The sequence below is a fragment of the Convolutriloba macropyga genome, chromosome 6 (genome assembly GCF_964194025.1).
Source record: "Convolutriloba macropyga chromosome 6, txConMacr16.3, whole genome shotgun sequence".
Lineage (NCBI taxonomy): Eukaryota > Metazoa > Xenacoelomorpha > Acoela > Convolutidae > Convolutriloba > Convolutriloba macropyga.
This window is the reverse complement of record NC_134473.1, coordinates 19,010,974-19,036,184: the sequence shown is the minus strand read 5'-3', so window position 1 is coordinate 19,036,184 and position 25,211 is coordinate 19,010,974. Positions and strand designations below refer to the sequence as shown.

General features: G+C 36.7%; 1 protein-coding gene across 5 annotated transcripts in view; it reads right to left on the bottom strand.

The window, feature by feature from the left end:
• The window catches only part of LOC142341546 (plexin-A4-like), an 83,146-nt gene that overhangs the window by 39,296 nt on the left and 18,639 nt on the right, over nucleotides 1-25,211 (bottom strand). For 4 of the 5 annotated variants that reach the window (XM_075392567.1, XM_075392562.1, XM_075392564.1 and 1 more), the window contains exons 3-5: nucleotides 10,634-10,864; nucleotides 9,976-9,990; nucleotides 7,882-8,080 (exon numbers count right to left, since the gene is read on the bottom strand). In XM_075392567.1, coding sequence (XP_075248682.1) covers nucleotides 7,882-8,080; nucleotides 9,976-9,990; nucleotides 10,634-10,864 — 445 coding nt within the window. The remainder of the gene's footprint in view (nucleotides 1-7,881; nucleotides 8,081-9,975; nucleotides 9,991-10,633; nucleotides 10,865-25,211) is intronic. The other variant, XM_075392563.1, reaches the window with a different exon arrangement.

The following is a 25,211-nucleotide window of genomic DNA, read 5'->3' as shown; positions in this document are numbered from 1 at the left end:
CGGTGCACTTACGGTCTGATGTGGGGAGGGGGGGGGGGGGTTGTGGGGTTGGGGTGGGGTAGGGGAGGGGTCTTCAAACTTTAAGAACCGCCCTTCACACAATAAGTATGAGTCTCCAAAAAAAATTTGATCAGAAACGGAGCTGAAAGGCTCTAAGAGCACTTATTGCCCACTGGCCGCTACCTGTTATTCCGTCTTTGGGGACCAAAAATCAAATGGGTCAGACGAAAAATTTTCAAGCGAAAAATCGCATAAAAAAGATCAACAGGACTAATATAATTGCTTCGTTTGAGACCAATTAATCACGCGAATGCAAAAAAACGCAATAAAATGTCATCCCCAAAAGAGCGACGCAGGCATACAACTCACTCGAAAATGCACGATAGAGCAGATCTGCTCATTAATGTAAAATCAGCGCAATCAATAAACTAATTTCAGAAAGCTAAAAACAACTTGTGGCCACTATGTCGGAACAAAAATTTACAAAATTATGCGAACTTAATAAAAACCCAAAATGTCATCCCGAAAGAGCGACGCAGGTATACAACTCACTCGAAATTGCTTGAGTGAAGGAGCAGATTCTAAATCTGAGCCGAGGTCACAAGTCGAAACAAAATCTTGACAATAAAAAAAGCCAAGAGGAAGCCAATAATAGCTCCACAAGAATAATAGAAACTATTAAAAGCTACAGTTCGGCATCTTGAAAAAGGCAAAAATCGCAGAAACATTAATGTAGTGCCATTTATAGCTTAATTTGAACAACAATGACTTGCAGGGTCCAAAAAAGCGAAATACACTAAAACCATGATTTTGTGCGTGCTCAAAAAATTTTGGTAAATCGCAAGCCAAGAAACTAAAGAAACTCTGAGCTCTATGAGAGCGCTGCACATCATCTAAATGATCGTGCGCTTTAGGAGGTTCAACCCATTTCTCTATACTAAAAAAATTGGTCAGACGAGAAATGTCCTGACAACAAAACGCAAAGAACAGAAGTACTTCAATAATTCTCATTTATTCATCATTCATCAAGAAAATGATCAATCTTAAAAATCTGCAAGTTAACCGCACAGGTTAGTTCCTGCAGATTTAATCAGCAAAAATCAAACAAATGAATTTAATGCAGAGCGCTTATGATTTTGGTATAATAAAACGGCAAAGCCTGATTGCATATTATACACAAATGAGTCTTAAAATGAATTTGCGTGCAATAAACAGTTAAGTACAATTTCGGCAAAAAATATTTATCATCAGGACTGCCTTGTCGAGAACATAATATACACCCCTACAAACTTGCACCGAATGATATCAATACAATAATTATAGTAGAACCGCTTTAATAAAAAGTAACTCTCAAAAGCTGCAAATCAAAAACACCTAATCAAATTACTTTATACAAATCAAATTCACACAACTTTTCCGTTGGTTAAAACAACATATCAATTGGAAACCAAGAGGCCTTTCAAAACAAAATACACTGCCAGACTTCGCTTATTAAATTCAGATCTAAATCTAGGTTTCCAGATAAGTTGGTTGATATAGGTAGGAATTTAATTAAGCCGGCGTCTTTTATCTACCCAGTGTAGAAAATCTCTGCTCATTTGTATTGCGCTTTGAAATTACGGAGCATTTGGTTTCAAGCGGTATCAAGGCGGGATTTCAAATGCTCCTTAAGTCACTGCAACGCAACATTTGATTCCCAGATTTAGCCTTTTGGGGCAAGTTAAGGGGCGGGGGTTGGCAGGGCAGGGAAAATTGTTATTGGGTTATTAGAAGGCACATGCAATAAATGCAGCCACATGATAGAGCAGATCTGCTCCTAAATGTAAAATCAGCGCAATCAATAAACTAATTTCAGAAAGCTAAAAATAACTTGTGGCCACTATGTCGGAACAAAAATTTACAAAATTAGGCGAACTTAATAAAAACCCAATTATGCGGACAGTTGCGGCGCAGCCACAACTTAATTCTGAAACTGCTGAAATGCGACTTTAAGCTTTCATTTTAATTTTAAAAATTAATCATTTTTGGTAAGCAGTGAAGCGTGGTATGAAAAATTATCACAAAAACACTTCAGAGGCGACAAAACATGTGGAAACACTTCACGTAATAATAAACATTTGATTCACCACGCTTCATTTGACTCAAAAAAATAGCAGCTTTCAGAATCTTAGGAACGACAATTCAGCCATTCAATATTTGAATGAACAATTAATTTCCCATGAAACGAAAGAACTAACTTTGCATGCGGAACCACTTCAAAAACAGGACGGCAAACTATGAGAGCATAAAAATATTATCAATTGCAATTAAAAACTGAGCCGGCAAATTGTCGGAAAATAGGGGTCAAATAGACTGCGGAGACCCTTAGTTGAAACGATAAAACCCAGAAAAAAAAACAGAGCAGAGCGACGACAACGCGCACATAAATTCGACGAGTAGTAGACGTCACCAAAATTCACTCCTTGGCGCGTGATCAAATGATTTAAACAAAAAAGCAGTAATACTACCAATTTGTAACCAGAAGACTCCAACACCCCGACGAAGATAAACTTGATTTTAACAAACTTAAACTGAATTACTTAACTAAAATAGTAATTAGCTCCATTATACGATTCAATGCAAAAACGTAGAAGTAAAACCCAAACCATAACCGACTAACGTCGCTCGAACTGCTCTCAAACGACCGGGGAGCGGTTGGCTTTGTCAGTAGCTAGCCACGGGGGTTCACCAGCAGAAGACCGATATAGAAAAAGATAGAGAATAGAATTGATAAAGTTGCCGATTGGACCTATAAAGACGAAAATATTACTGGGTAGTGGTACTGGGTGTTACCTTCGATAGTATGCGCAATTTTGGAGAATATAAAGACGCACCAAAGAGAAAACATACCCGGCAGATTGCCGGAAAATAGCCGCCGTTGATTCCAATAAGCGTGATTGGGATTGAACGAATAGAATATATTGAAAATAAAAAAAAAGATTTTTGTACAAAAATATTTTTTAAGTCCGATTTATTTTGATGGCATTTCGTAGTTGAACATACTTCTGTTTCTTAGAGAGAGGCTACAGGGGCTACTATCAACACCAATAAGCATTAGAGGTGGTAACTAAGACTTATAGGAACGACGTTCAAATAGCGGGCATCTAAAATTGGGCTTTATGGGTTTATCCCGTTTCTATTTCTGACTTCAATTTTTTATACCGACTCTGTTCATTTTGAATTGCTTTGCTTAGCAACTGATGTTCAAATTCACTTTTAGCAGAATGAGAGAAGAGAGAAACTAGCCTAGAGAAGTCAAAAAGATTTCACGCAAAATGTCGAAAAAGCGGCAAAATGGTAAAGCGAAAAAAAAAGTTTGACGAAGTAAAAAAAAAATACGTCCGCAATAATAGCCGGCTGAGAAGATGAGGGCGGCTATTAATTACAAAATAACATACTTGAAAAAGATTGCTGGTAGCGACTGCGGATGCACAAAAGAGACACTCTCAGTGACTTAGAAAGCTATTGGTTGAAGTGACCTGAAACACGGTGCTCCCATTTGGGCTTCCACAATTAGCAATACAAACTGGAACCATCTGCAAACGCAACAAAGCATTGCTCTTCGCACAATTGCTGATGGGGTAAAAATGTCTGACATCAATGACTTGCACAATGAGGGTGAAAAGCTGCCGGTCAAAGCTCACACTTAAATGTTAGCAGAGCAATTCCTAGCTGACAGTTATCAGAGTCACCAAGCTGATCAAAAAACAACCTCTCCAACCAGTCTTCGTCCCATGAGACCGACACTAAATGATGCTTAGATGGACCCCGTGAAGGAACACATAAACAATAACGAGCAATTAAATCGCAAAGAATACAAAAATGCACTCAAAAGTAACCACCGACACACGGTCCATACTCAGTTGAACAAAGACAGCAAGCAATTAGGTACAAACCCCACAAAGATAGCAGAAGAACAAACGTTGCCACGAATTGCACGTAAACAACTAGCGCAACTGAGAGCTGGATACTGTCCCCTGCTCAACTCTTACTTGAGTAGGATCTGTAACAATGTTGATAACCCCTGTCCCAAATGCGATGTAGCACCACATGACGTAAACCACATTTTCAACTGCAGTTATAAAACCACGGACCTATAATTATTTGACCTGTGGGAAAGATCATTAGAGTTAGCCAAATGGCTGGACTTAATTCCATCAGTCCTACACGACCGCACCATACAGAATAATCCGCCTTCCTTGTCCCTTTCCTCTGATGTTGACGATGCCCCTCCTGGTCCCCCTAACCCGGGAACCGCATGTCATTCACCACGGCGTAGATGCAGAAAGGTCGCCGCACCACAAGCAAGTTGTGGACAGGCAGTCACACACTATTACTAATATACCTATTATTATTATTATGATACACATGCAATCTAGGGTACCAGTTAAAAACGGCAATAAGCGCCTGTATCCCGTCAAAATTACCCGCGAATTGCTGCTCTGTGCGACAGCTAGAACAACAGCAACGAGACGAAAACATTTGTTAGACGAGAATTAAAGCTGCCTAATTCACGTAAACTGTTCCGTAAACAGTCTTATTGAATTAGAGAGTTGTTTGGAGTTATCTTTAATAGGCTTAATTAAGTAATTTAGAGAACGCGGTCAGTTATTTATGATTGAAAGTTGATCATTCAATGCGGCTAAAATTTCATTTCTAATGGGCATTAGAAATGCCCTCACGCATATAAAAGCAGCTGATCGAGCGGCACGAACACGGTATCAAAACTGATCAAAAATTATGAGCAAATAAATGTAAAACAAAGATCAATAGACGACGACGAACAAAAACAATCGTAAGGTTTGGGAAACAGTAAGGAAATATAAAACAAGGCCCCCATCCAATACAATACTTAAAAAATAAGTGTCTCTTCTTGATAACAGAAACCCCAAGAAGTGTTGTAAAATGAAATTGAACGAGAAAAGTAGTCCGAAAAAACAAAGAACAGAAAATAGGCAGAAAAACGCAAAGCAAAAAAACTCGCTTAATTCAATCAATTTGTTGGGGATAAATAATTTATCCTCAAACAATTTCAGAGGGATAAATTCTCGTCTTCGAGTCGAACCACAAACAAAAAAATTTTTCATTTCGAAATAGGGTTCCGGTCCAGTATAAAATATAAATTTTAGAACTAGTCAATATCAAGAAAACTACATCATTTGCTCAAGCCTTCTCAGCTTCCCAGCTTGAATCATTAGATCCTTTCCAGAGATTGAAAAAAGGTATTTACAACTAATTGATCCAATTGTTTTCCAGAATAGATTCCAGGTTTTCCTGATAATCAATCGCGTCACTCTTTGGCGCGCTGACACGGGAGACAAGGGCTACTTAAACAGATTAAGTCATGCATTTAGTAGGAAGAGGAGTTGGTGGCTGTAGTAGTACCATGGAGCATTAAACATTGTCTGGTAGAGCTGTCAGTTAACTAACAGGGACAGTTTAAAAGCCCCTTTGTCAATAGAGCCAGTCGTGAATGGCACAAATCAATTAGATCCCTCCTTTCACAGCAGAGAGCTACACTAATTCCGATCTGGGAATGGGAAGAAGAGATAAAGAGAGAGACGGGGTAGTAGTCGCACAACAACACAAAGAGTAAGCAATGGAATAAAGGGAATAAAAAGCAATCCTTAATTGTGTAAACAGCCTCATTCCGTTCAATTGTCTCTAGATTGCGAGACACAATGCCACAATGCGACTGGTGACCACACAACCGATATAGCCTATAGCCGAAAGTTGGAGAATTTCGACAAAATCACACGATAATCTCATACAAATAAGGCTGATATTTCCCCTCAATCTTTGGATACCTTGATAATTCATTAATTTTGGAGAATGATAAAGAAATCTTCTTGATAAGAAATATCCGTGGAAATTGGAGAAAAATTGCTTCAAAGATCATTGGAGATTTATTAAATCAAATCTACCGTTATTTAACTTCAACATGACCTCAACCTCTTCAGCCTTTCTTTTACTGTGTGTATTGTGAAAATTTCAGACAAACAGAACGATATTAGTCATGGCTATTGAGTGCACGATCAGTCACACTAAACCTAGTTTCCATACCCTCGCGTCTGTTAAACTACTAATATCTAATTCTCACGAGACCTCTTCAGACACGTATTATGATTCAGCTCCATTCCCATTTATTTTATGACATTCCCCACTTACTTTGTATAAATTTAAAACGCCGTATCATTTTTGTACCGATGATTGCACACAAAGGCTGTACTACTCAAGTTGGAGCAGCAATAACAGAAATGAGCCATTTATAGCAGGTAGGATTCACAACAATTCTTCATATGTCTGAGCAGTAAGCATTTTCAAAGCAGACTTAAATCCAGACGTCTGCAGTTGTTGACAAGACAAAGCGCCAAATATTAGCATACATGAAATTTTCATCTCTCATAGTTACAATTTTTGCACTATATTTCAAATACCCCTTAATGAACCTCTACTAACATTTTTCAGTTTTTGCTAAATAAGTTGGATGATTAGGAAATTTGTTCATTATGTTTTCAAATCTTTATTAATTTGATACAATGCTATGAAAGTAATGTTCCGTACTAATTCACATTAACTAATGGCGTCCGTCAGTTTCTCTAAAAACGCCATAACAAATGGAAACCATTTCATTGATAGCAATCATCTAAACGGTCACGTTGGCTTATCGAACGCCTCAAAAAACCCTGTACAATCCTTTAGTAGTCTACAGTCTATGTGAGTAAATGCGTCAATCAGCTATCAGTTTATTAACCCGACAGAAAACAACAAACGTTTATTGGATTCCACTGTGGTGCGGATAACTTTCGCTGCGTGCCAAGGGAAAACAGGGAATCTACTCTTCTCTATCCAGCTGACAAGCTGTCCCTACAAATCAATACACCACCCAACCCCCTCCCTGCCTCCCTCTCTTACCCTCCTACCCACCCATTCAGCTCCATTTTACCCAACCCTCGTAACCCCACAATAACGCGCCAATATAGGAGCAAACTGCATTAAGTTGATTACATACTTCAACCTTTTGCGAGCTTGTAGTCCATATTCCTCATATATTATACCTTGCTCCCTTCAGCCTCACATTACAATACTGGTAACCTAATCAACCCTGCCTTTTATAGAACCACACTTAGCTATTTATATCTAGTAATAACCAGTAATAAATATTTCACAAATCCCTATTTCTCCTATTTAATCCTGTTTCCTGAAGGCTTGAACTGCTAATAAGTCGGTTAATAACGATGAACCAGAACAGTTGATTAGTCATCATGGGTAGATATCATGTGATACATTTCAATCAGTTTCCTGTCAAGGAGCTGAGAAAATAAAATACTCGAGAATGCAGGTGTGCGAGATAAGGCGAAAGAAAAAAGAGTCAATTACTTTCATAGTAAACAACTGATACTAAAGAAAAATACACTGTTCGCCTTAAGAAAAACAAAAGGCACAAACAAACTGAAAATAGGAACCTGGCTCACAAAACCAGAAGTGCGACCTCACAAAATAAGAGGCGTTTGTTTCTTTCTAAAAAAATCAAAATTTGACTACTTTAAGGATTATTTTTTTCTATATTGTTTAAGGATATTGTGAAACAATTGTAACAAAGTCTAATTGAAAAAAAAGTTTTAAAAAATTGAAACGAAGTTTAAATGAAAAAAAATTGAAACATTTGTTGTGCATTATTTTTTGGAACAATAGAATTAGTCCCACCACCTTCAAACTATAAAGTTGAAAAGGTGCGTTTTCGAAATCCCGTTTACTGAAGTGAACCCATATTAAAGTCCTTTAAAGTCCCGCATTATCAAAGTGGAGCAGAAAAATTCCAGAAAAGCATGATTCGTTTACCTTGGCCCGTTGGGACTTCCTTCAAAAAGTTGGAAGCAATCGGCACACTGCATGATCCACGCTCGGTTGAGCCCAGTTCCAGGGTGAAACGGGTTCTATCCTTCCCATTAAAATCCTGCCCACCACCGAAATTGCAGAAATAGATCATTCCACGCTCGTCTCCTGCGGTCCTTGGTAGTCGAGTCACCGTGAGGCGGATCTAAATTTATAGGCAGTGATAAAAAAGCAACACGAAATAGAAAGTTATCCCCAAAAGTGAAAAAGTTAGGCTTGACACGTAACTATTAATTTCTTTTCCTTTCTGTTACTTTGCGTATACGCAAATAACGATGCAATTAGGATATTTTGCAAATTATTTTGCAAATTTCCAAGCAATATAACTGATGTTGTTAATGTAATTTTCTATTTGAAATGTTAATGGACTTTCACATGGTCATCAAGACGAACAAAAATCAAGGAATGTATTATACTGTAGAGATTTCTATTCTATGATTTTCTAACAGAAAGAAACAGACCCTAAGTCCAAAGACAATTGATCTGAAGCATGGATGATTGCAATGTTAATATGATAACATAGCAGTGCTAATAATGTTGATCCCATCGCTAAGACATATACCTCCAGAGCAACCAAACTCAGCTATCGAAGCCAAAATTTCTGGCATTCAAAAACTTAAAATAGAAAACAGTTGGTATATATATCAAGCTTCAAATACCAGCAATTCCTCTCAGCGCTTATAGTAAAAAGTTCCAACAACACTCGATACATCCCACAACTCACCTAAATTTCATATCATGCTCAATTTGCGTATCCGCACGATGCAGTCAATGTTTTGACGATATAATTATCGATTTTCAGACCATTTAATGGACTGAATTTCTTCAGTCCATTTAATCATATCTTCATATCCGACATATTTTGATGCTTACAAAATGTTCCTGATCTCCCTTTAAATTAAAAGTTGAGAAGCCGGTTTTTTTGTACAGCTTCTCATCAAAAAATCATTTTGCAAAACTGATTAAACAGACGCTCAGTTGATGACAGACGTTTAGTTGAGCATCAACAAAACCTGTAAAATAAAATACACCCACAAATGACTGGTTATGTCACGCGGAATACTTCGAGTCCGATAACGGAATCGGCACAGTTTGATTACATACTCATAGAAATACAGCCGAATTGTTGGAACATTTTGTGCTCAGCACAGATTGACGGCACTTTTAACCTTACACCATCACTGGTTTTTTGTCTATTGGGGGTGATTTCAATCCGCACGAACACCAGGTGAGTTAGTGTTGGTCAAAGTCATGCTTTTCTAGACTGTTCAAAAACTAGAAAGTCACCCTTTCAAGAGCAATAACTTGACGCCCTCTATTGCACCCACCAAGAATAGGTAAAACAACCCATTAAAAAAGGTCTTACAATAGATACAGCAGCACATTTCCATTTAACATCACCTTCAAAACAATCTACAGGTTAAAAATCGGTTTGTCAATATAATTTCACTCGTAGATGGTAGAAGGAAGCTTTAATTTCAAAAAAGAATATAGATGGCCTGCCTCATCACAAACAAGGCGTATCAAGACTTAAAATGGGCAGACTCGTCATTCGAGGAATACTGTAGAAACATATAACTTGGTAAAACCTAAGGTCTAAGAGATGCAAGTGGAAACGGATGCTGTAATTAAAAATTTGGTCTTCCGTTTTTGCCCCCCACCCACCCAGTTTAGTGAATGCATATTTTCTGCTAATTTCCATAAGAGGAGTCGTATCTTTACATTAGAGTTACAATGAAATGGCACGTGCTGTAACTAATGGTGCATAACATACTGGGCGGCACAAACGGAAAAGATCCAAAATCCGAATTAAGACACTTTCAAAAAAGGGGAATTCGAATTAGAACCCAGAACTATCTTTCCACCCCATTAGATGACAATGCAGTATGTACGTAACAGTTAGATAATAATCAAGAGTAGCAACAACATCTGAACTGAAGAAGAGAAGCTATAACGACAGTTGGTCTGTGTGTATGTGTAGGTTGATGTGGAACAGGGTGGGTGGGGTGGGTTTGTAGTTTTAGAGCTGTGTTTACTTACCGTTCTGTGGTCAGTCTAGAGAATAAGAGAACAAATGGTTGAGGACAGAAGAAAATAGGTGACAAGTTAAGACAATAACTCATCATTTCCAGACAATCAAACGGTTTATTAAGAAGTGAAAAATGAGTCAGCAATTTTAAAACCAAAGCGTCAGTACATAACAGTCAGTAAAGATTTGAATCAATCATATCAGGGCAAAAATTTGAACTACTATCCACAATTTTATTATCGATTTTTACTGTTTAAAAAGCAGAAACGACAGCGAACTAACATTTTACTGAAATGACAATTAAAACTGCTTCCACTATAGCCACAAAATCATCAATCAAATTCCCACTAACAATTTTTTTCAAAATTATTCTTTGTGAAATAATTACAATGGCTAGTGTGATCACCTCTAATCCCCCACTCCCTTCGTGACGAATGCATGATAGCTCCAGCGTTGTGGAAACATGTATTTGGGCACTGATGACTTTGCGATGGAGATAAAATTTATCCAGCCACCTACATCGGATTGAATACTTGAATAAAATTGAGCAATTTGTCCATATTGAAGGGAGAGGAAAGGAAACAGTTTTACAGTGAAATTAACATAGAGACACTTTGTCCTGCCACTTAAGCAGAAGAAGCCGACAGTCAAACCAAAAGAGTTCCCTACCGGTTCCGTGTAATGCATGGAAACCATTTGGGGCGTGACCTCTTTGATGGCGATGCACTTCTCTTCATAACGAATCCAGGCATTCTCATCACCTCGACTGAGTGAGCGACATCCCTTCTGGTCCGTGCACTTATCTTGGAGAGTGCACCAGCCACAATAAGGTCCACCAGCAGAGACACAAGTGTCACAGGAGGTGTGCGCTTCACAGTTGTGGATTGGCATCTTCACCAGCTGAAAACAATTAAAACAATTCAGAAGAATCAAACTTCCAGAGCATTGGATTGGTTTGACCAAGATATGTATTTCGCCAAGATATGTATAAAACGGATAAACATATCTTGGCGAAAACCTTAATTTCCTGTGAGTAAATTACGAAGTACATATTAACAAAAAACCCCTCCCTGGGTGTAAAAACATCTCGTCTTATGCAACCAAAAGTCGCTATTATGCAAAAAGAAAATGGTGAAAATGGCATAATTTCATAACCTTCGCCTCCATAAAAATGTTTGAACATTCAAGGGTAGAAAAATATTCGGTCATAGGCAAAAAAGCGCAGAAAATACAAAGAACACTATTATTCAAAAAGATTAAAAAAAGATAAAGGACGGTATTACTCAGTAAAAACATATGCGCAAAACGCTATAAACATTTGCGCAAAACGCTATAAATTTTCGATCTTTCGGGACAGTCAAAAAGTTATTTCTTTATTCTAGGAAAGTAGATTCCGTAGACAACATGAGAAAAACGGCTCGTGCAAGACTGAGTAGCACAGAATGTTCAAGGTTCTAGCATGAGTCCCAAGTTTCTCAAAAACATGAGACACAAAAGGTCTCTTGACTATCAGTTTTTCGAAGCTCAAAAATTCGAAGAATTTTTCCGTAGCAACTTTGACTGCAACTTTTTATTATATAAAAAAACGAATCCTCATTTAGATATAATTTTACCAGGTAAATTTATTTTGCAATATAAAAAGGGCTTTTCACAGAAACTAAATGCTCAAATCTAGCGATCAGTCGCAATAAAACCCTAACCTGACAAACACACCGGGTCAATCGCAAAACAGATAGCTTCGACCAGTCTACAAGCTGAAGGTAGCAAACAAATGAAAGAGTAGACCTGATCTTTTAACAAGATTTCTCTCTTTTCTATTTGTTTCCCATTTAAACTAAAAGTGAAATCTTTACGAAACAAATTGAGTCAAGATCTAGTTCAAAATTCTTAAAAAAATTAACAAAAACATTAATTCAAAAATATGTCTTCTCTATTTGTTTTATTTTGGCGAGAAGTTAATTTCAAGTTAATTTTTATATCCTTACTCCATCATTCGCAGACCTTTTTTTAGAGATAGAAAAAATTGAAAAAAAAAACGATTTTTTCACACAAACAGTTTTTAAGTGCGAACTATTATGATGTCATTTTGGAGCTGAACATACTCCTGTTTTCTAGTGAGACGAAACATGGGACTAGTATCAATACCAATAAGATTTAAAGATGGTAACTAAGAACAAAGATCGAGTAACGGGCATCTAAAATTGGTCTTTAACCCGTTTCCATTTCTGATTTTGTAATTTGATACTGACTCTGTTCATTTTGAATTGCTTTGCTGTGCAACTGCTGTCTAAAGACACTTTAAGCAGAACGAGAAAAGAGTGAAACTAGCCTAAAGATTTCACGTAAAATGTTAAACAAGCTGCGAACTAAGGCAAAGAAAAAAAATTTAAGTACGACCAAATAAAAAAATAGGGGCTATAATAGCCTACTGAGAAGCTGAGGCAGCTTTTAATCAAAGCAAACAAAAAACTTCTTTTATACTTTTAAATTGGAGAAAGAAAAGTATAAAGACAAATTTTTCTCATACTTTTCAACCCTGAATCGGACGCTTTGATAGATCAAACAACTCAAGCTCGTGGATTGCTTTTTTGGTGATTTCATTACTCAATGAAATTTGGACAAATTGGAAAAAGTACGTTTAAAATCAAACAAACATCAGTTGAAGAGAATGGAAATCTTTTTCAGAAACTCATTCGGTCTCTTGATTTCGAAAATTCCTAAATGTGATTAAATCAGTTAACAGTCAAACAGTAAATAAACTGGGGGACGTAGTTCTGGCAATTGTTCCGCAAAAACATTTTCTAATTGATAAATATTTCCTGATTTTGTTAATTGCAAAAAATTAAGAATACTATAGATATTCAGTGCCCCAAATAAATACGAGATCAACCGCACATCTCAAGCATCAAAGTTAATTTAAGTCTCAGTAAAAAAAAAACGAAGAAAAAGTTTTGGTTTTTTCCTCAAGTATTTATCGTTCTCTTGCTATAGCTTTTTGAATAAACTGATCAATTTTATTGACACTGTAAAACCCCTTAAACCTATGAGGCACTGATGCAAGGTACATTTTGATTGCACTACGATACACTAAAATATGATTTTCTAATTTCTGAAAAACATTTCTCCCAGGAGGTTTTTATTTCTCATAGAAAACCAAACTATACTTGAGACTGCTTGACATTTTCTGTTAACTAAAATAGCTAGTCATGCGGGAGCCAAAAAGAGTTTAAATTAGAAATTGCAGCTTGAGAGAAAAGTCAACAGAAAATAGAATAGGAAAACAGCTTTTCTGTTTCTCAAAAATATATTTTTTGTTGTTCTGGTCACAAATAGTCAAAACTTGCTCAACTACTTTTCAACGAAATCAGTTTGAACCTTGGGATCTGGTTTCAGGTTTAATTCAAAGAAAAAAGAAGTTAGCTAATTTTTGGTTATATCGGAAACCTATTGGTTATTACAAAACAATAAAAAAATTAAAACTAAATTTGAGAAAGAAATTGTGAAAACAGAAAACAAATATAGATTCTTTTCTAAAAGTTATAATTAATCTTTTCAACAAATTTGTATGATCCTAAATTAGTATGATTTTTAGTATAAATTATAAGCAATTTAACAAGTATATCAGAATAAATTACTTCCAAACCCCTCAACACTTCCTTTTTTGTTTTGCTTTCAGTTTTTTAAATGACTCCCCTTCAATATGCAAAAAATGTGCATTTTTTAAAAAGAATACTAGCTTCTACGGGCTACAAAATGTTGTTTCTTTTCTCAACTACGATGCGTAAAAAGTGATGATTTAACTGAAGAAAGCCGGCCTCACATACAAATTTCAATTTTTGAAAAATTATTCAAATTATTGCGATCAACTCAGACACACAATTGAGCGTTACGAGCAAGAGAAAAAATTACATCAAATGGATTTAGTGATGCTAATTCATGGAAGTAGACAAAATATTAATTTCTTGCTTGCCAACTTTAATCACAGCGTAATTCGGTTAGATTACCCAACGAATTGTCGATTGATTGCGTAATCTGAATAACCAACTTTCAACCAGATGCAGGATAAATTAAATTCAACATTCCCGTTGCTGATAAGGGGTGTTTTTTCCAAAACCATCTAAAATAGTTTGGCTATTAAGCAGCTCACTAGAAAACCAAACATTCTAACCACCAAAAAACAAGTTACACTGATATATCTCAATGATTGCTTTAACGAAATAACGACCGAAACTGAAAAAAGAACATAACCTACAAAGTCGGGCGAATTGCTCTCAAACGACCGGCTAGTGGTTCGCTTCGTCAGTAGCTTGCCGCGGTACAGTGAGGCTAGCTTTAGCTTAATTGAAGGGGCATGAGGTGAGCGCAGCGGGGGTTCACCGGGCGCTGATGGGTGCAACGGTGTGAGGGCGATTTCTGGCTGCACGGGGCCCTTACAGCCTGCACGGGTGGGGATTGGGTGGGGGGGAGTGAAAGCGGGCTGATGTGTGAGGGTTTTTTTGGGGGGCGGGGGAGGGAGGGGGTCAATCTCTAACAACCGCCCTTCACACTATAAGTATAAGTCTACAAAACAGTTTCTGTGAATCGCATACTTGGGGTCCAGTTAGCTGAAAGGCTCTAAGATCACTTAATGCCCAATGGGCGCTACCTGTTTATCCCGTTTTGGGGGAAGAAAAATCAAATGAGCAAAAACAAAATTCGTCAAGTGAAAAATTGCCTAAACAATGACCGAGAGGACAAATATTTCCGAACAAAAAATAAATTTCGTGAAAGAAATGGGCAAATATTCTAACACAACGTCAAATTCAGCATAAATAAACTTAAAATCAATAAATTGGGGGTGTTGCTACCGTTAGAAGCAAAACGTACACTATTAAAAAAATCAAGCAATTACAAACATACCCAGCAGATTGCCGGAAAATAGCCGCCGTTGATGCCCATAACCAAGATTGGGATTGAAAAAAACTAATGAAAAAAAATTGTACAACAAATTTTAAAGTGCTAACTATTTTGATGTCATTTTGGAGCTGAACATACTCCTGTTTCGTAGAGAGACGAAACAGGGGAAGGTCAGTAATAATAAGCATTAGAAATGGTAAATGAGAACAAAGTTCGAGTAACGGGCATCTAAAATTGGGCTTTATGCGTTTATCCCGTTTCTATTTCTGATTTCGTTTTCTGATCTGATACTGACTACGTTCATTTTGAATTGCTTTGCTTAGCAACCGCTGCCTAAAAACACTTAGCAGAATGAGAGAAAAGTGAAACTAGCCAAAGAAGTCAAAAAGATTTCACGCAAAAATTTGAACAAGCTGTGAACTGAGGTGAAGCAAAAAAAATTTATTCGACGAAGTAAAAACGTACCCGGCAGATTGCCGGAAAATAGCCGCCGTTGATTCCAATAAGCATGATTGGGATTGAAAGAATAGAAGATCCTGAAAAAAAAAGATTTTTGTACAAAAAAATTTTTTTAAGTCCGATTTCGTAGTTGAACATATTTCTGTTTCTTAGAGAGAGGCCACAGGGGCTACTATCAATACCAATAAGCATAAGAGATGGTAACTAAGACTTATAGGAACGAGGTTCAAATAGCGGGCATCTAAAATTGGGCTTTATCCCGTTTCCATTTCTGACTTCAATTTTTTATACTGACTCTGCTCATTTTGAATTGCTTTGCTGAGCAACTGATGTTCAATTTCACTTCTAGCAGAATGAGAGAAGAGAGATACTAGCCTAGAGAAGTCAAAAAGATTTCACGCAAAATGTCGAAAAAGCGGCAAAATGGTAAAGCGGGGGGGGGGGAAGTTCGACGAAGTAAAAAAAAATAGGAGCGCTATAACAGCCAGCTGAGAAGATGAGGGCGGCTATTAAAAATATATAGGAGCGCTATAATAGCCGGCTGAGAAGCTGAGGGCGGCTATTAAAAAAGATAACATAGCCGACTAACGTCGGTGCGAATGGCTCCCAAACGAGCGGCGAGCGGTTGTCTTCGTCAGTAGCCAGCTACGGTTTACTGAGGCTAGATTTAGCTTAATTGAATGGATGTGAGGTGATCACAGCGGGGGGGGGGGGGGTGCAACCTGGGTGTTGTAGGGGGGGGCAACCTCTAAGAACCGCCCTTCACACCATAAGTATAAGTTTACAAAACAGTTTCTGTGAATCGCATAATTGGAGTCCAGTGGGCTGAAAAGCTCTAAGAGCACTTAATTCCAGATGGGCGCTGACTGTTTATCCTGTTTTTGAGGACGAAAAGTCATATGGGCAAGACGAAAAATTAGTCAAGTGAAAAATCGCATAAACAAAGAGCGAGAGGACTCATATAATTGCTACAAACTTTGTTTGAGAGCAATTAAAAACAATAAATTATTGTTACCAAATATAAGTTTCGAAGTATAAATGTTTGATATTACACTGAACTTTTCAAAAACATGGCGTACTGAGACAGTTCATCCATAGCTCAAGTTATGAAATCTATTATCAAAAACAATAGTTCATTAGAAAATAAATCAGCATTTAGGATTATGCTTAGGCGCAGTTCAGTGAGTCGCATCAGTTCGTTGATGTACAAGTGCAACTATACCGCCACCCAAAACTTGCCTAACACTAAATTCCAATTACTCATAATTGTCTTGAGGCAGAAATCATTTTAATGATTGATGGAATCATTATTAGGCAAAAACTATGGTTTCGCCCTCTCGAAAAAGTGATGCGAACATGCTGGAACATGTATTTTTAAGTTCCAGCAGCCGAATGATAGAAGCCTGCAATTTTTTGATAAATGAGAATTTCCATACATCACATTGGAATTTAATAATCAAAAACAATATGCTGCGATGGAAATTAAATATAACCGACTAAACGTCGGAAGAATTGCTCTCGAACGACTAGTGGGAGCTCTAATCAAGTGCAGCCTGCTCCAGTTGGGGGATCTAAATGGGACTAAGAAGTTCAATATTCAATAGTGGGCTCCAAATAACCGCATTAGAGGTTAACATATACCACTGTTAAGATTTAAAGTGAAAAATGGCACCAGTTTCGGCGCACATTTCAGTTGAATTTTAGCATTAAATTGCCGCCAATTGAGTTCAGCTGCTTGAAATTGTGATTGAGAGAGAATTTTAGATCACGTGAAACGCAAAAAGTCAAGGGCGTAAAAGTCACTCGAAAAGTCAAAATTGTCAAGTGAAAATTTTGCATAAAAAAGACACACACGTTTACAATAATTGCTATGAACTTCGTTCAAGAGCAATTAATAAGAAAACATTAATACAACTCGCCGTTGTTTTTCAAATTACAAAATTCGGTTTCAAAAATTTGATAATTTTCATTATGTAATCAGAACTTGAGCAACAGTTTCTTTCAGCAGCATTCCACTTATGGGGCGTGCAATCATAGTTCCAAAAACTCTTTTAAAAGAACTACTATTATCGATACTAATTATACTATGTGTGAAGCCTTTTTCAAGTTCTTTTTGGACTTCAAGGGAGCGACTATACCTTTACAACACAACCTTCTCAGGGAAAAATTCAAAACTATCTTTTTGCAGTCATACTCTGCTATCTCGAGGCTGATAAATTTTACAACTCATCTTACTCTGATGGGTAATTTGTGGTTCAAAATTGAGAACAAAACGCCCAGCTGGCATCCATAATTTCATGAGGTCGAAATAAAAATATACAGAAAAACAGTAAGTTTAAGAACCCTAAAATATGAATTAAGACAAAGTGCCATGTACACCATCAGGACTAATAGAAAAGCAGATTTGGGAATAATAATCAGACATTATCCGTTCAACAATCACCCTAAGCCTCAAAAAAATTTAAATGTCAAGGCAGGATAGAAAAATATATAATCCGCATGAAATAATAACCAAATAAATCCTCCCCAATGAAGGAAGCACGAGCACAACAGGAGACAACCTGGCTTCATTATAGTGTGTGCCTTTGATCAAAAGGCGTCCTTCCATTTCAAAGAAAGAGAGAAGGGAATTGATAGGAAGACAAATCGATTTCCCAGATTAGAGAGAAATAGAAAGAAAGAAATGAGAGAGGGGAAGAAAGAGGAGACTTCTACGATGCTTCAAAGAAACGCAGGTAGAGGTAACCACACAAATACACATTCGGGGAACATTCATGTAATTCAACACACCAGTTGCGTCCAAAATGAACCAAAAAATCACCCAGACAGACATGAAAAGATTCTAATCTGGATAAATTCAGGCCAGATTTAGGGGCTATAAAAAGTTCAGCCTTAGCCAGAGCTATATTGACTAAGAAAGATAATCTTTCATTATCTCCCCCACGCAGACCTGATTGTCACGCGTGAAAACAACTTCCCGGTTCGATGATAAATAACAACTACATATTGGCATTCCATCATCAAACACAAACTTCAAAGCCTCCCACTCGAGCGAAAAATTATTTAGCATTAACAAATATGAATCAACTTATCAATTAACTATTCAACCATTCACAATTTTGATTCATTACAACCAATCACTCAAAACTATTTTTAACTAGAATCAATACTGAGGCATCTATTTTTTATCAATGAGCCATATTCAATATTGCCTTATTATAATTTTCCCATGCCCGTAAATGGTCCTTAATTTCTTTTTGATAAGTTCGATCAGTTTTACGGGTAATTGAATAAAAATTTCCTCAAATTGATTCCATTTGCCATTATTTAACAGCCCAATGACTCATAACGAAAGGGGGAAACGTGTAGAAAGCATCTATAATTAGTATTGCATTATATGTCTTCATAAAAAAGAACTGTAAAACAATTTTACGACGTCACAAACAGAGAATGAATTCCTCCCTTTTACAGCTCTAGGTTCTTCACCCGTCACAACCAGCCTTTCATCTTTTCACAATCCCAACTCCTTCTTAGACACTACGCGCCCATAAATCAACGATCACACGACTAAACTGCACATGTTGGCTTACATAAAGCTAGATTTTTCTTGATGATAAAAAATGAACCAATTTGATCATCAAACAATATTTGAAAAAATATAAACTGAAGGAAAACAGTTCACCACAAAATGTGAATTGTCAAAATAAAATATAGAAATTAAGTCTTTAAAACTTTACTAATCTCGGTTGAAGGATTCCCTTTAGAAAAAAAAAGGTTGGTAGTCCACTTTCTCGCATCTGCATTTTTGGCTTCTTTCGATAATGACTAAGATCATTAGTTGGAAAAAATTCATCATACCAGCAAATTCAGACTTGAATAACATTTTCAATATCCAGCAGGCATACCAGCTCCTAATTGAAAACTGGATACCGAGCGAGAAAGGAAAGGCTGGAATTGCGATAAAACAGTCCCCTTAGTCACTAACAAAGCAGTCCACATTATAACTGTTAACAATACATGTACCGGTTAGGGGTTTTGTTAGTTATTTAGTTAGCAGTATTAGTGAGGATGATAAGGGTACAAGGGTGAATGGTCACAGGGAATGAAAGGAGGGGCGCTAAGTGCATTAGGGCTCTCTGTATCAGCTATCTCACAGGGAGAATTTCCTCCAGGGCAAACGGGACCATTAAATCTTTTTTTCTACGATATTTAACGCATCAACGAATTTACATCCAAATTTACGTACCTATAACTTCTGAAAGCTTCTGAACAATTTTTGCACTCAAATTTTTAAAATTATTCAAATTATTTGAAGATCTACTAGATGAAATATTTACGATTTGAGCGAAGACTTATTCATTGGAGTCAAAAAACGGACGGAAAAAAATTGTTACACAGGATCAACTAAACATAGCCGACCAACGTCGGAGCAACTGCTCTAAAACTATAAATTAGCTATTGCAAATTTTGCTCCTAATTATTCATATGCATCTGCTACATATGAAAAAAAAACAATTAATAGAAACCGTAATTGATCCTTAAAAGCCAAACAGACAAGGAAATTCAAAATTCAGAAATAAATACTTTTCTAAAAAAATTTAGTTGAAATCAATGCAATCAAGACGCTTTCGTCTAAAATTTGAGCATCAACTTACACTGTCTCTATCAAGTTCATCTGACGAAAGAAAGCAGTCACACGACAGCGTATGAAAAAACCATCAAAACTCAAACATTGCTAAAATCTTTGATTCGGAGCAAAAAAATCTTCAAGTGATTCCCAAACAGATTTTTCGTAGGAGCGACATAAAAACAACAATAAAAAAGTGAAACGAAAAGTCAAACCAATTTACCACACAGAAAATAAATAAAAATAGACGGATTAGAAAACATTGCAGAGAGAAGCTAACATTTCACAGTGTGTCAAAATTTAAGTCAAGAAAAGTTTCATCTCAATCTCGAAAGCTCACATTTCCAAACAAAAACTGAAATTTGTGAAACAAATGCGCAAACATTCTAACACCTTATCAATTTGAGCATAAATAATCACAAAAACAATAATTTGGGGTATTACTAACGGTAGAAGCAAAACGTATACTTGAAAAATTCAAGCAATTACAAAAGGATATAATGAGAAATCAATTAAAATAAATAAGTTACAGCAAAGAAATGAAATAAAATAGCTGACAGATTGCAGAAATTAGCTTCAATTTCTTAATAGACATGTGTCGCAAAAATTTCTACAAAATGCTGCGATGTCAATCTGATTGAGACTAATGTACACTGAACAAAAGTAAGTTAGCACCCCATATAGTCACGAAGTAACAATTCAATTTTTTGGGCAACATTACTCAAAATCACAAATTCAAGAAAGTTTACACCATGATCCCCTACACTAGTCTTCTCGTCTACCTATGAAATTCAGATGAAACACAACGTTCAAGTTTCACAGTAAAAAGGAAGTTGGCACATCCCTTTTCCCTCTCTAGAGTTTAACGCAATTGCAAACTTAGCCATAGTTGAAAAACCTGAAAAAAAATCAGCTTTTGTGACAGCTTTTTATTGTGAATGACAGCTTTTTTATTGTTTTTCATGAACTTTATATTGGGATTTCTGGTGAGTGAACGTTGTGTTTCATCTGAGTTTCATAGGTAGAAGAGAAGACTAGTGTAGGGTATGGTGTAAAAATTATTTGAAATTTGATTTTAAGTTAGTGTAATATTGCCTCGTACAAATAGCGGGTGCTAACTTACTTTTGCCGTTCGGTATATTTTTCAACAACTTAGTCGCAAAATAGCATAAGTCAGATATAAGGTGTCAAGGTCGCAACAAAGAACTTGAGGCCCAAATACAAAAAACAAAGAAGACTTAAAATAGCTTTGAGCCAAAAATTACGATACATTTCAACATTTCAAGCCAAACTCGTGACAAAACTTGATAACTTTAAAACTTATTGGACAAATTAAATTACTGCTTCATGATGCAAGCCTTGAAAGTACATTTACATTCATTTGCGAGAGAAATTGATTTGAAGCTTAGTGGCTGCTATTTGGGCAACATGACAGTAAAATACTTGAGGGCTGCATAACACAGGGCGACATTGGGTGATAGAATTAGGCAGACACCTAAAGCAACCGAATTCCATCAAAATACAAATGCACCATAGTCTGATCTCCTTCTGACCATAATTTACAATCACTCGTAAAGCCTTTTATTAACCTTATAAAAGCATGAAATGATTACGTCATTAGAATACAACAAAGCTAATCCATAAAATGAAATCAAATGCTAAAATTGCATAAATCAAATTTATGTTCAGCCGCGCAGAACCCCCCGCAAAGCCAAGCAAAATTATGGACCTCAAAGATGAGGAAATCAAGGATTAATAAAAAGAAAAACCGCAATGCTCGTTTATTTACCTGCATATAATATGCAATAATATAGTGCAAATTTGATGAACAGCGCAAGATTAGATTAGATTTGTTCAAAGAGAACCTTCAATTCACCTCTATCTGAAAATGCGTCCTATTATTTTGTTTGTCCGGTCAGAGCAGAAAATAGAGGGAAAACAAGCGGGGTTGAATTTTTAATAAGATGATACACAAAACGCACCAACCCACCACCAAATAAACAAAAAAAGCGATGGAATTGTCAGCTCAAGCCCAGCTCACGTGTAGTGAAAGGAAACAGTTTATAAGGATTATTACAGTTCTAACTAAGGCAGGAAAATCCGGTTGAGTTCGTGCGAATATTGCCTGGTTTACGGTTCCTTTTATGATATCACGCATGCCTAATAGGGCTTCTATTGATTTGGGCCTGATTTAATTTCCCCAGACGTAACCTGGTTTCTGAAATTTTAATGAGCGCGACTTTTCTTGGAACCGCCTCACTTACAAAAGATGCTCATTTCGAATTCAGGCCCAGACTCCAATTGACTTAGAGCGCATATATTTGACTTGGAGCGCTACTGCTGCTATATCTTCTCATCACCCAAGCAACTACCTTCTGAATATATCAAGGACAGGACTGTTATCAAGAAAGCTAACACAAGATTTACGAGAAAGTCCTGTAGGCCCTATTAACTGTTACAATTGTCAGAAATTTTCTCCCAAAATAGAAGACTTCAATGGAACCAGCTTCACAAATAAAAACCGGACAAGGCAAGGAAAGGGAAACTTGGATAATAAAACAACGAAAATGTAAAAAAAAAACAAAAACTAAAAATGAAGCTAGTGGAGGGGTGACCAGAAAAACAAGTTCATATATCATTTTCATTATCAATCACTATTAGATATACTCAAAATCACCTCATGAAGTTCTGCTTCCTCAGCAGCTTCGGTGCACCGCTCAATTAGCCTAATAAGGTTTAACAGAGCCACAAACAGACTTAGAGAACCTAGACGTCCGGAGTTTTCTAGCTCGGCAGGTGTATAAACTGGGTCAGGTATTGACCACTCATGTTATTCGCGCTCGAGAATCTAAGTTCTGCTGATAAAGTTGTGCAATTTGCACAACAAACTAATTAAAAATCATTTTTGGGTTTAAAAAACGGATAAAAACTAGACGAGCAATTCCGACTCATCTACCAGAGGTAGAGAGGAAGTATCACCAGTGGTTACATCTAACTGTGTCTGTCTTGCGCGGAAAAAGCCCCCTCGCCAGTCCCAACTTTATCCTGCATCAATAGTTTACCCCTTGTATAAATTACAAGTTACAAAAAAATTCTTGAATATTTTTTTCTCTTGGGGAGAAACCGGAACCAAAGTTTATTCGGCCTGAACTTTACATTCTTGGCCTCAAAAACATCTTTTTCGAAGCGTTTTTTGGCAATCAAAAAGTTAGTTTAAAAAAGATTTGATTTCAAGCTAGTAAAAAAGTTGAAATTTCTCCACTCTTTTATTAACTCGCCTTCATTTGTAAGTACTTGTATGAACGACTGGGGTTTATAGAATACCAATAGCTCAATTTGGTTAGTATTAAACGCTTTGAAAAAAAGGGCTCTTGTGCCCCCAAGCGTCAAAAAATCATAAAAATCGACTTTTGTAGTGCTCCTACGTCCGAACTACACTTCTATGAGCCCGATTATTTTTCGGGGACAGACATTTTTTATCATGAGGAACTTTGATTGGAATCAATAAAAAATTTTCTCAACACCCAATTAACACCCAAAGGAATAGCGAGCCCTTTGCTTCGTCATTAGCTAGCTGCGGCTTAGAATCTAGTTTTAGCTTAATTGAGGGGGAGTGGGTTGATAATGAGGGAGGGGTGGGTTCTTGGTGAGCGCGAGTGGGGGCGAGGGACGGGTGGAATGATCTGGAGGAGGTGTGTGGTGGTCAAACTATTAGAACTGCCTTTCAGACAATGAATTTCTCTTTTCGATGAATCGCATATTTAGAGATTAGCGAGCTCTAAATGATCTTAATGGCCACCGGGCTTTACCTAATTATCCCCTGTTTGAGGACAAAAAGTCAAAGGGTCAGACAAAAAAACTAGACGAACAGTTTGTAGTGCAAAAAATGGCATAAAACCCAACTGGACTAATATAATTGCCACAAACTTCATTTGAAAGCAAAATAAATTGCGCTATCCTTTGATACAATTGTTACACCACAATTTGTGCAAACAAACGCAAATAAATTTAGCAGGTTACATTCAGTCAAATTTCTGTTTGAGAGCAATAGGACAAAACACAAAAAGACTAATTGAAACTAATTACATTATCGATCAGACCAAAAGATCAAATTGATCAGAAACACTCCTTGAAAAAGACAGATTTGAAATTCAGACCTACAAAACATCGAGCAAAAATTGGTCCGTTTGTCGCTATTTACAAATTTGACCTAAAAGATGGAAAAATTTAATCAACTGGAATGCGTCATCACGAACATCTGTTGCATTTTAAAATAGTGGAAACAATCAATCGAGCCCCATTCAAGCCAATACATTCATGAGTCACATTAGCACTACTATTGACAACCCTGGCACGTTAAATTACACAACCACTTGAAAAGTATTGTAAAGTTTTTGTAATTCTTCGACTATCTATGAGACCATTTCTATCACTGGCAAACAGATAGTTTTCAGCACTGTTAGTCAATAGTTTACGCCCACTACCACAACAAACAACAGCCGCTATTCTCTTCATTAAAAATTTATCAACAAAAACAAATACGCATCCCATTGAAAAAAGTACTCAAAGCTCTTCAAGTTTAAACGCGATGCCTCCTTTAAGCACGTCCGAGTACACACAAAAGCGTTGGCAAAATGTCTACTACTAACAAACAACGCATAAATTTTTAAAGCCCAACTTTCCGTTACTCAACTGAGCTACCTGGAATGTTGTGGAATGAGATTGCTGAGCAGAGCTGAAATAAGTGTAAAAATAGAGGCGATATTATCCCTCAAAAGCACCTGCCGATTCCCGTCTTTACAAGTCTACATCACAAGAGGCTGTACAATTATCTCTGCTGACGACTCACTTTTTCTAGGCATACAAAAGCACAATAGATTACTCTGTAGCAAATTTTATTACTTGACCTCAAGAATTTTGAAACTCAAATGTTGAAATTTTGTGGCTCCACTTTGAGCTCCAGTAGAATCGAACGTGGCTAATAAACTGTTTATGACAGCCATGTCTTATTAGAATAAATAAATATTACTTTAAATCGATATTTATAGTAACTCCATTTACGCAACCAAAGTTCAATTATCTACACTAAGATTTAGGAAAAACTACTCCCCAATGCGCTGTTCCGATACATTTTTCCTACAACGTTTTGTTCAAGAATTAGCAAAACATAGCTGGCAGATTGCCAGAAAATAGCCGCAATAGATTCGTAGATCGGCAGTCTAAAAAAAACAGTAAAAAAGAGACCAAAAAAATTCGTCTTTTCAT